The sequence below is a fragment of the Idiotropiscis lumnitzeri genome, chromosome 3 (genome assembly GCF_059441095.1).
Source record: "Idiotropiscis lumnitzeri isolate Australia: NSW breed Sydney's pygmy pipehorse chromosome 3, RoL_Ilum_1.0, whole genome shotgun sequence".
NCBI classification, from domain to species: Eukaryota; Metazoa; Chordata; class Actinopteri; order Syngnathiformes; family Syngnathidae; genus Idiotropiscis; species Idiotropiscis lumnitzeri.
Genome location: NC_142393.1, coordinates 32,277,147 through 32,289,155, shown reverse-complemented (window position 1 = coordinate 32,289,155; position 12,009 = coordinate 32,277,147). Strand labels below are relative to the sequence as shown.

Sequence of the window (12,009 nt, the reverse complement as noted above, 5' to 3'; positions counted from 1 at the left end):
TTCTCCACTGACAATCAGTCGTGAAACATAGTCCCATAATTGAATTGTGAGAAAACAGCATGGTGCCGTAGTGCAAACCGAAGGTTGTCAATTACCAAGAAGAAACAGTAGTTGTAGAGGAAATAGACAGAACACAGCTGATTAAATTGCTCCTCTTTTGCATCTGCAAGCTTCAGGTCGCTCCCTAATTTGCTATCATTCAGTTTTTTGTCACAATCATGGCTTGGCGGCTGAACTTGGTGGTGACCAAAAACACAGTGATTTGGTATTGGAAGTATTAAGCATCTGTGTTAATGCTGTGGTAAATTTCGTTGTTGATATGCGGGTCTGGCTCAGCTCCCTTCCGGACAGGTCGCCGGGCAAGGTTGGCTTGGTGATGGAAAAAACTTCTGACACACACCGGTGGTTGGAAAAAGATTTTATTGATCTCAGCTGATGTCAGAAGTTCCCGAAAGAAAAAAAGGTCTCCCCCTCTCGAGCCTTCCCTTCTTATAGGGAAGGCAAACAAAAGACATGAATATCTAATTCTCCCTTATTGCATATGCATTCTTATCCTGCTGCCCCTTAACTGAACTTTTCAACAGCCTCCTATGGGTGCGAGGTACGGACCCCCTCGCAGATGCGACTCCTTGGCGCCAGACCCCTTTTCTGTAAACACCTTCCTTGGGGCGTCAATGACCCCTGTTCAAATCCCTGACCCTTCTTAAATAATGTTGAGGCCCGATGCCTCTCGAGTTTGTAACTCATGTATTAGGGAGGTCCAGCACAAGACTTGGTATTCCTAAAAGCAACAATATCGTCATGGCCATAAAATAAGTTGTATATGTTAGACCTTGTGAAAATACACTACAATGCCGACCGTTTTCTGAGCAGATCACTGAGGGAAGATTACTTTCAACATACCACACGCCGGGATAATCACAGAGGAAAATGTTTTAGACACATATCTGGCCTTCACTAATTTTGAGGGGTATTCTGGCAGCAATTCTCCCACATTATCAGTATGCGTATGCCCCAGTTAACATGCATCTCTTTGGACCAACCGGCTCACAGTCAGCCAAGGAACACAAACCAGCATGATACATTGGTGCATAAAGATTTCTTTATTTTGGTTGAAAATAAGTGTTGATGAGAGCCAGTAACTGATGCAATTCAAGATACACTTTCACTATCATGTTCGGCATACAAGGCATTTGTATCATCTGTAAGGTGTCAAGTGTCTGCACATTTCAACAATGATTGACATTGTCTCTTTGGGTGAGATTTCGCTTGAGGTCAGCGTGAGAGTATGACTTCATGCACACATCATCCATGTTTGCGACATTTGGTCTATTCCGAGCAAATCTCCGCAAAAGGTGCAGCTTTTTATTCTGAGACATTCATTCATCTAATCATTCATTCATAGTTAGGCGGGCCGACTGTTGGAGCGACCTCTGGGGTGACACCTTCACAGTGGTGTTGCTTGACATCGGTGTAGAAATCTGCTCTGTAGTCTTTGCACCGTCAATAGGAGTGCGAAAGGGAAGCAGGAGAGCTATTGTATATTTGCTGCTGTCTTTTTCTTGGCTTCCCAAATTGATTTAGGGCTCCAATCCTCTTTGTTGATGGCTTTTAAGGTGGTTTTGGCACTTCGCCGCCTTTGGGAAAGCCCCTGAAATATGCTGTTTACCAGGAGGGGGCTGATAGAGGTATGAGTTCAAAGGAAAATCCACCCTGTGTCCAAGGAATTAGATTTCATCTCATTAATCCTGCTTGGGTGCTTTCCTACATTTCCCAGCATGCCTCTCAGCCTAAGTGCGTGCCTGACATGGAAATAAGGAATGCCAACAGCAAGATTTTTCCTTGAGTCCCTCCAACTATCTATCAGCATGATTTCACATGCTTTTGTCCGCATCTTCGGATCCATCAGCCCTGAGCCCCTACGGTGGGCCAACACGCTGCTACTGTATGCTGCAGGCGGGGCAGCATGCCTCTCTGCGGTCCGGTAGTGGGCAAAAATCCATCTGCCGCACAATCTCAGTGAAAAGCTCGTCCACCATAGTCTTGCTTTTGGCAGAGGTCTCCATAAAGGGGCAGCCCCAGTCTTCTGCCAGTGCCTGGCCCTCGCCGGGTGACACCTCCCTCTCGTCCTCCAAGTCCACCTTGTTTCCCACCAGCACCACTGGTACCTGCTGGTACCTGGAGAGAAAAGACAAAGTCATATGTAATACCGGCAGCTTTCTCTGTTTTGAACTAATTTACAGGAACTTCCCATGCCTCCAAGGAAAATTCAGTGATGCAGTGAGTGTCGGCCTACATATTGTTAGTTGGTGAAAGCGACAAATGCAGCTCCTGCAACTTCCCAAGGGGCTGGCAGCCCTCCATGGGTGTCTAATATCTGTAGGCGGTCCCATTAGAGAACTGTCACGACAAAAGAATCCCTCTTTGTAACAATGCCTTTGCTTGGCATGCAAATGGCACATCTCATGGCATCTAACAATGATCGCGATTGTGCAGTACACGTGTCTCTCTTCTAAGCGTGCGAGATACCTTCCTCCTGTGCCATTGATATGAAGAGACCAGGCTGAAACAAGTAATGGATAACTGGTTATTAAATAACTGAAAATGCACCCTGCGACAGATAGAGTATCACATCATGGAAAATAAATAAACTTTAACAATGACATATTATGGCATTATTTTTCCAAAATGAAAACAGTTCTAAGGTTTCTTGAAGTTCTCTAACACTTTTTAATAAATTACAACACACTAAATTTCCACTTGAAATCAGTCTGTTTAGCGGAGCGGGTGAGGGTGGTTGTTTCTTGTGTCTGGTCGTCGCCAGTCAATCGCACTGAACACAAAGTGGCCAACTCATTTTGCAACTGAGTGTGGCATAAACACACAATGCCTGCACAAAAGTCAGGCGAGGGTTTCACGACATCTCAACAGTGACTTCTTTAAGGAATTCAACTCTTAATCTTTTTTTCGGCGGTTGTCTGACTGACACTCTTTTCCAGGTCGTGTCCACCTTAGTGCCGTACATGGATTACTGACCTCCTGCCTCTGCTTTTGTGAGATGCCGCAGGGAAGGCAGCTTTCTTCAGAAAGGAAGGAAAAGTGGCATGGAGAAGCTTGTCGTCCAACCTGCGAGTGCAGTGAGGGTGTGAACAAGGAGAGTGCAATGTGGCCAAATGCAAGCTGACAGTCTCACAGGAGAAACTCTAAATATATCTACAAAGACACAGGGAGTGCCGGCTTCTTCATGTTGGAGCGGGTGGAGAGCAAGCTTCACGTGTTTGTTGCCATACCGGGACGCATGCTCAAACTGTTCTGCCTCACGGGGGTTTGTTGTCAACTGTGTAGTACTGTATAGGCTTTCCATAACCAAGTGGCATTTAATTGGAATGGTCATGATATCCTCTTTGAAATGCACTGGCGGGTCAGCGATTAATTCGCCAAATTGTGCCTGCTTCCACAAATATATAATAGGTATCACTTTCATCCTCGAGTGTTTTCTGAGTGAGAGACAAGTGAAACTGGTTCTGTTAACTGGTTCAGTCATTGTTTACCAAAGTAAAAGCAGGTGTTTGCAAATATCATATTAAGTGCTTTAGGAACGTAGCGGTACGGATTACCAGCACTTCTCAACTTTAGCCTCGAGTGTCCAGGGACTTTTTACGGCGTACCAGAAATTCACATAAGACCACAGTACCCTCTCTTGTTCTTGTTTTCTTTTGCATTTTGTCATACTCATACAACTCCTTCAATAATTCAAGTACCTCAAATTAAAATGAAAATATTGACAGACCATTTTTTTTCAGCCTCTGGAAACAGTTTATATGGTGACGGCACTGCAGCTTTTATTTTGAAGTTGGCCCGCATGGTTCCGTTACAGCTAGCTTGACATTTCGACTTACTTTATGAGTTATTTTATTGCCACTATCTATCTATCTATCTGTCTGTCTGTCTATCTATCTCTCTGTCTGTCTGTCTGTCTATCGATCTATCTATTGATCTGCTGTTCACCCACTGCCTAATTTAACAAGCAACAGTCGAATACGGAAAGGACCGGTACTTGTTTTATTTTTCTCTCAAAGCAGTCAGGTTTTGCGTGGAGGTTGAGTGGGAAGAGGACCCAAACGCAGGGAAGCGAGGCAGGGGTAACTTAAATGGTATTTAATTGAAAATAAAAAGGCTAACAAGGGACTGGTAAAATCCAAAATACCAAAGTACAAAATTACAGGGATCAACAAAACAAGGACTTGACAAAAGCAAGATTGGCAGGAGGGCAACTGATGTGGACACTGACAGGGACATCTGACAAGGACAATGCAAGGACTGAAACTAAACAAGGAACAAACAAGTTAATGAGACAACGAGGAGCAACTGGACAAGACACAAAGGGTTGGAAGGACCTGATTGATTAACACTGGGGCTTGGATAGACCAACACAGGTCGACATAATGAACATGACGAGACACACCAAACGCAAGGAAAAAAAACATGAAACTAAATACTAAACCAAAAACAACAAAGACAGATCATGACACAAAGCTCTGGTGTAATATCAGAGAACGTATTGTTGAGAAGACAATATCAGAGGATGTGGGCAATTCAAAAAGTTAAACAATGGCTCTACAGTGTCACTGGCTTATTAAAATGGTTGGCACTTAATTCGATAATCAATTAGTTATTGATTAATTTTCACACCTCAAAATTCTGTATATAGTCTCGCATTCTGGTCCCCACACACCACCAAAGTTATTGATTTTTCACGGCGTTATCCACTTCTTGTTTCAGTCCAGCTAAAATACAAGTAATTTTGGTATGATTTGAATTGTGCTAATATGTTTGTATGTCAAAAGTGGATTTTCAGTGTGGCGAACAACACTTCAATGTAAAGCGTGTACAATATTTAACAAGTTTCCACTTGAAATGCACCTTTCTCTGTGGTTCATATGTGAGGGAGCGTATAGCCTACCAGTGTTCATGCATGTTGTTTATTTGGATATAAAGCTGCAAACATCCTGCATTGTCATTAAAAGACGCAGACTTAAACTTTAGTTGTAGATAATTACCGCTGAAGGTTGCTGTGCCGGGAAGATACATAAAGAGAAGCAGTGTTTTTAACTGGCATTAAAAAAAGTTGGGACGTTTCTATCTTCAGGGCACACGTAGCCTTATTAAAGCTACCTGCTGTGCTAAATAGCAATTTTACAAGCCCCAGAGCAGCAGCAAGCAAGCCAGCATGAAGGCCTTCATTGCCGCAGTCTGCATCTGCTGCTAATTAGCAGCTGCAGCCAATGTGTGTGTGCTACATACGACATACACAAACAAATCACACAATTTCTCGAGTTGTGTGAGGTCTTCAAGTGCTCAACAAATCTGGCTTTCAGTGTTACTCAGAATTCCTGCGATAAAAAGTCAGCGATTGGGCCACCAAACCAAACCTGGTGTGCCAATTTCAACCACATTTCAAATGCCATGAAGAAAATCGGAGAAGTACTTTGTAGTTTCTTCATTAGAGGTGAACAGTAGTGATAGACCGATTATCAGCCGGGCTGATTATCAGGGCTGATATTTGGCATTTTGCCGGTTATCACATCTGCCTTTTTTTAAACTTTCAGACTCCATGACTACTAATAATCCGAATCGGTATCGGTCCTGAAAAAAATCATATCAGTCTATCATTGGTGAACAGATATGAGGAACACGTTCAGTGTGTAAAAGCACGGTGTCAACACGAGCACTTAACTGGAGACCCTCCAGCTTGCTCTCAGATTTGCTGATGGCCAACACTAAAAGCCTGAAGGTCTAAATGCTGCTTTGAGGCCGCAACAGAGGGCCCCCTGAGATCTGTCGTTTTGGTCTCCACCCTGTTCCCGCTCCCATCCTGCTATTTGACACAGCATCAGTGCAGCGTGAAAAGTCGACTTTGAAGCAGCTTAGCCCCCGCCGACTCAGCACATGCGCACCGAGATGATACGATTGTGTGAAACCGTTTGGAGCTGGACGTCATCAGGTGGTGCATGCGAGCTTGTGCTCTGTGGAATGGAGCAACAGGCAGGCTAGTGTGAGAGCGAGCAAGATCTGCAGCACACATTCTTTCCCACATAAGAGCCCCGCATTCCAGTTTACATGACTCCCAAATGGACGCCTGATGTCTTTTTGGCTTCAAACCCAACTCAATTCCATTAGATTCTGGTGAGTGAGTTCTTGCAACTTCACCGCATGTTGTTGGCTGGCTCAGCACAAATGTGGATCAGCGGGGAGGATGATCTCCTGAAGGCTCCAAAAGGCAATGTTGACACCCTGCAAACAGAACGTGCATGGGGCGCCTTGCTAACTGCTGCGACAATCCGTTTGAGCCCTTTGTCAGCTGCAAAATACATCTGGTGCTCGTCGGAACATCTGCGCCAGAGGGAAAACATTGTTTTTCTGCAGCAAAGGCAGACTCCAGCTCTCCACTAGCGCGTCATTATCATCACTGTCATGGGACCTTGTGGGCCCACACATGACAAGCACGAAATCGTCAAATTTGTTCTCACTGGTCTTAGAGAACACAGAGGACCCGGTGGCAATCATGAGTCTCTTATCACAAACTAGGCAGACTGTTATCTTATTGAGTGGTTGCAAACTCTTCCTGATATTTTTATTGTAGTGAATGAGTCGTGAGGCAGTCAACACAACCAGTTGCAGCACTTTTATGTATGTATTTCTAGTAGAAAGGATCCAAATCAACAAAATGCTTCATATAAATACCTCAATCGGAATAAAAAGGCCAAATCCGAATGGGATTTTATTCTGATTAATAGGGGTGGGATATTCCTTTTGCCAATCCGAATAAGCGTCATGTGAACAATTCAATTGGAATAGCCAGGTTGCGTCCGGTTTGCGCATGCGCTGTTTTTGATGTGTATTGACGTCATCGTATACGCACTGTAAAATGGAAGCGACTGAGCAGAGCTCATCTGCGATGCGAGAATTAGTTTTAGAGTACTGCGAATTTGTGTTAATAGAAGTGTTAAAAACAGATGAATGAACAACGTCGATCTCCGCGTGTTACACAAATGTAGCACACCTGATATGATTAAGAGGGTGGAGCATGTAAACGATGGATGTAAACAGATGACTAGAGAACTTCATTCATAATTTCAATCAGAATGAAAGCCCGGCTAATGCCAGCTGCTAGGTCACTTCCTACTTTGCTATTGTTCCGTTTCACGTCACAATCAAGAAGTGGATGGACTGGCTGACCACTGTGTTGACCAAATACGTGTAAGGATTTGCCAAGATAAATTTGTCACGTTTTTAACATGTGTAATTCGGGAAGCCAAAAAATAATAATAATTTTTCTCTGCCACCACAGATACTGTATGTGATATATGTGTTATGTTAATATTTGTTGAATGTTGTTCAAAAAATGTTTTTTGTGATGCCAGTGATGACAAAAACATGTAATGATAACCACAAAACCAGAAATAGAACTTACTATTCGAAAAGGGATTAGCTCTAAGTCACATTCAGTATTTGGCTACAAACTACCATGAAAATGACCACCGAAGTTTGTTAGCAAACAGCACATATTTACTGTGCTAAAAATGAATTGGCTATGGTTATGGGTTAGACTATTTTGACACAGCTTTTGTATGGAATCTCAGTCAAGTGTGCAGAGTTCATCAGTGAGCCTTTTGTCCCTTGTTTTTTTACCCAACCCTCCATTCTCATATTCCGAACGGACTTTCGCAGAATGCAGTGCATTTTGGAAGAAAGTGATTAAAAGTGTAGCCTAACCAGACAGATGTTATGATTATAGAAGGTCACATCTCATACGGTGTAAAAAGACTTGCGGAGCAGAGCTGTGTGAAATAGAAACATGAACTATTCATGGGCCACATGCCCACTTGGTAGGCACACAGAACACGGTGCACAGTGTCCTGCCATCTTTGCTATGATTTTGCGCAAAGTCGCTCGACAGATGCATCAGCTGCATGTGACATGGTGAGGCAGACGTGAGGATGGTGATGCCTTGATGGCTTGCTGCTTTTTCATCATCCAAAGAATGGAAGGGTGATTCAACTTCAATTTGGATGACACATGCTCAAGTGCAAACCACTGCAAATGAGCTCAATCCATTTTGGAAGCACAGTACACGGTGTGTGGCGCTACTAGTGTGGTACCATTTGGCCATTTTAACCAATTTTAATGTGAGAGAGAACTCACGCTTAACGAGGAAAAAAATTTGCCTTGGTGTTCCTTATGCTCCTTGTAGTGTGTAAGCATACTTAGAAAGACCAACATAGCACTCTCCAGTCAGTACTGTTTATTGAGTACGATATATTGAGTTTGTCATTTTGTAGTACTCAGAAAAGCAGAAAAGGGGGGAAAAGGAGAAGGATTCTAGGGGCCCATGATCAACAGGGGCCCAGAAGGGCCCCTGATAAAAGTATAATCCAGACAAAATAATACGACATTCAGGAATAAACGTACAATTACCCATATATTTCATTTACAATGCATTGGTGGCAACAGTAAGTGTATTTGTTTAGGAAACGTCCTCCCCCTCCCCATTTACTTAAAATGGTTCAGTCCACCCACTCCGCCGACACAGCTTTCCCGAGTATCAGACAGTGCGTGGAGGAGGACACGGCAAGATGCAATTGAAGTCCGATAGCAAAAACGGAAAGTGAAGAAGTTTAGGAAGGAGAAAGAAGCCAAGGGTCGACAATATGTCACCCAGTTCTTTCATAGGCAAGGTGGGTTAGTGGTTCATGAGATGGAAAGTTTTGGAGCAACAGCCTGTTGATTCTTGTTCTATTGATGATGATAAAATTACAATAAATCATAAAAGGCAATTGGCCATTTTGTTTTTGGTGTTGTTTGCAGTGATTTTATTTGTTCCCCCACAGATCATAATTAAATTTAATATTTCATTTTAATGGAAGAGGTTACTTAGTCTTAAAATTTTGAATTTTCTGGTAATTAATCTTGAAGATCAGTTATTTAAAGAAAATAGATGGTTTGAGGATTTAGGGTCTTGCAGCAAATAATCGAATGTACATTAATTTCCAGTGCTGGAAACTTGACCCTTTTTTTCAGTCCCCGGCCACTGTCTTGTTACCGTTCCGGCCTCGACCCTCCAGCTTAATTCATTGAAATTGTTGCCCCCTGAGCCTGTTCTAAATCTAACCCCACCTTCCCCCAAAAAATAGCATCCGTGCATGGCGTCGCGAGATGCTAACGGCAGAGGTTTATTTAAAGATCATTGTTTGTGTAACAAGAGACGTGAGACAGCAGCATGCGCCAGTACCACAATCATTAGCTGGTTAATTTACAATTCAAATCAGCTTACCTTTTTATGGTGGTAAGTGTTTTGTCAAGCCGAAGTGGGTTAACTGTTTGACTTGCCCTCTGTTCTTTCTTTCTGTGGTATTGCCCGCCCTGTCTTGAAATGGTATGTGCCCCAGTAGCAGGCGGGAGGCATGGATTACGTGTTGTCAGAATAAGCAAAAACAGGCACGGTTGAATGCGCACTGCTATCTCACGTCTCTTCATACCCAGACAGTTGGTAGTGGCGCTTTTGACGTGTTTGGAGGCAATTTTTGTCATTTGCCCATTTCGCGAGTAGGTTCAAGAGGGCCAATATTTGGGCCGGACTAAAATCAAAATCAAACCAAAATCAAGTATTTTTGAAAATTTGTCACCCCCCCAAGGACCCCCCCACCTGTCACCCGCACCAAAGATGGGTGTCCGGCCGGGCCGGAGGGCAGGACCGTTCTGCGCGTCCCAAAATCCCTGGCAGCGCCCCTGGTAATGCTGTTGAATAGTGTAGCAAACATAAGTTATCTGCTATAGTTATTGTCACAAGGGAAACCAGAGGAAAATGTCTGGCAAACACCTGGAGAATATTTGGCAAACGTTTGCGATTTTGAATTAATCCTGACGAGAACACAACATTTGCAACCAACACAAACACTCGTAAACTGTCACAAGTCACGACTCACGGGATAAGGTCTTAAGAATTGGAAAAATGATTGCTCTTAACACACCTCACAACACAGGATCATTACTCAGGATAATCTTTCAGAGACACGTGAAACTTGGGTCTTTAATTTTTTCATCTCGGGGCACAAATACGCTACTGTGAAAAAAACAATCATTAACGTGCATATTCACACCAAAAATAACCAGGGAAAATGCACATTTTTCTGAATCTTGTCCTCAAACAGACGTAATGTAATATTGCTTCCTCATCCCAAACTGCAGTGTATTGATCACAGTGAGCTTTTAGCATTCCGAGGCCTCATCAGTCACATGATGTCACAGAGGGACTTTTTACAGTCCTGTCATTTTATGAAAGCCATCCAAGATAAGGCCCAACTATGCTGTGAGGTTGCGGGATGATCTCAGTGGATTTGTTGAGTAATGATCTGAACTAAGTGATCAGAAGCACATCCAGAGTTAGTCATATGTATGAGTGTTTAGCCACAGGGCTCAGCAGCTACTTTTGAACACAAAATGTCACTGGACTCATCAATGCAAAAATAGTGTACAATCATTTATCTTTTTACCAGCATTTTTCTCTAGTCAGGTTTCCCATCCAAGTATTATACTAAGCAGACCTGCTTAGTCCTGTTTAGCTTTATATTTGGGCAGTAATATATATATATATATATATATATATATATATATATATATATATATATATATATATACTCATCGATGGATGGATGGATAGATGGGTATATATATATATATATATATATATATATATATATATATATATCAATCTGTCTCACACACCTTTCAAATTGCAATCTCACCTCTTGACCCTGATAATCTGGTCCCTCATGGGCTTGATGTCCTGAAAGCTCTGATGGTTGACCAGACTGTAGACCAGGATGAAGCCCTGGCCGTTCCTGATGTAAAGATCCCTCATGGAGGCAAACTGCTCGGTGCCGGCCGTGTCGAGGATCTCCAGCACCGACGGGGACGAGTCCACCTCGATCTCCTTCCGGTAGAAGTCTTCGATGGTAGGGTCGTACTTCTCGATGAACGTTCCGGTGACGAACTGCACGGTCAGGGCCGACTTGCCCACCCCGCCGCTGCCGAGCACCACCACCTTGTACTCCCGCATCGCGCTCCGTTTTCACATCTGACACATCCCGACCTCGAGTAGTGCGCTCACGCCGCCGCCACGACGCGCCGAATGCGGTGCTGGCGGAGGAGATGTTGCATTCAGCCTCTACGGAGACGTTCCCACGCTATCTGGAAGGAACCCCCTTTCACGGGCATCCATAATGCAATAGGCAGAAATAAGAGTGGCTATAATTAGAAGCGAGTCGGCTGCACATCTTGCTAATGTGCTAAACGACATATCTCATCCCCCTCTCCGTGCTTAGCGACGATCAGTGGAAGAAAAGGGAAATGTTTTTTTTGTCCGCGAGAAGACAAAACAGTGCTGGGAATCCGCCCCTTAAGATTCCGTGCATCAGGCGGACGTTTCCGTCATGTATGAAAGAAAGGATGTGACTCTCACAGGACACTTCATTAGGTACAACCAAGAGCTATAAAAATTGTCTACTCTTCAATTTTACTTAACAATTTCAGGAAAGTACAGTGCAGTGGATTATTGGTTGCCCTTTCTCCTCCTTGTTATTTTCTATTTAATGATTTAATCTTTAATTAATTTAATTGATGTATTTTATTAAATTATTCGTTATATTGCACTGGAATGGGGAGCTCTCCAATCTCGTTGTACACTGAGTACAATGACAATGAAGGGAGTTTATTAATGGAACACATAATTCCGAGGGTGCTATTAGTGACGATAGTTTCTCTTATTTGGTGGTCAAAATATTAGAAACATCGCTCTGTTTGATACAGAGATAAAGAGAGGGCCCCTCGATGGTCTCGTCATACGATCTTTCACGCTGCGTACGAAAAGGTCGTCCGGCTCCCTAAACAGATTTGAGACCAATTTGATTGTTGCAGATTACTGTGGCCAACAAGTCTTATATTTGATCA

General features: G+C 43.3%; 1 protein-coding gene across 1 annotated transcript; it reads right to left on the bottom strand.

The window, feature by feature from the left end:
• Window positions 1-1,080: 1,080 nt before the first annotated feature.
• LOC148340941 (ras-related protein Rap-2a-like) lies at window positions 1,081-11,450 on the bottom strand. Its single transcript, XM_088290200.1, has 2 exons — window positions 10,806-11,450; window positions 1,081-2,178 (listed from the first exon to the last, which is right to left on the bottom strand). Exons 1-2 carry the CDS (start codon window positions 11,117-11,119, stop codon window positions 1,941-1,943), a joined length of 552 nt encoding a protein of 183 aa, XP_088146326.1. The 5' UTR covers window positions 11,120-11,450; the 3' UTR covers window positions 1,081-1,940.
• Between the last annotated feature and the right edge of the window lie 559 nt (window positions 11,451-12,009).

Bases quoted from the DNA above. Each gene is read 5' to 3' on its own strand.
- LOC148340941 (XM_088290200.1), bottom strand. From the start codon at position 11,119: ATGCGGGAGTACAAGGTGGTGGTGCTCGGCAGCGGCGGGGTGGGCAAG. The intron at 2,179-10,805 runs GTGAGATTGCAA...TTTTCTCTCCAG, and splicing joins CAGATTATCAGGGTCAAGAG to GTACCAGCAGGTACCAGTGG.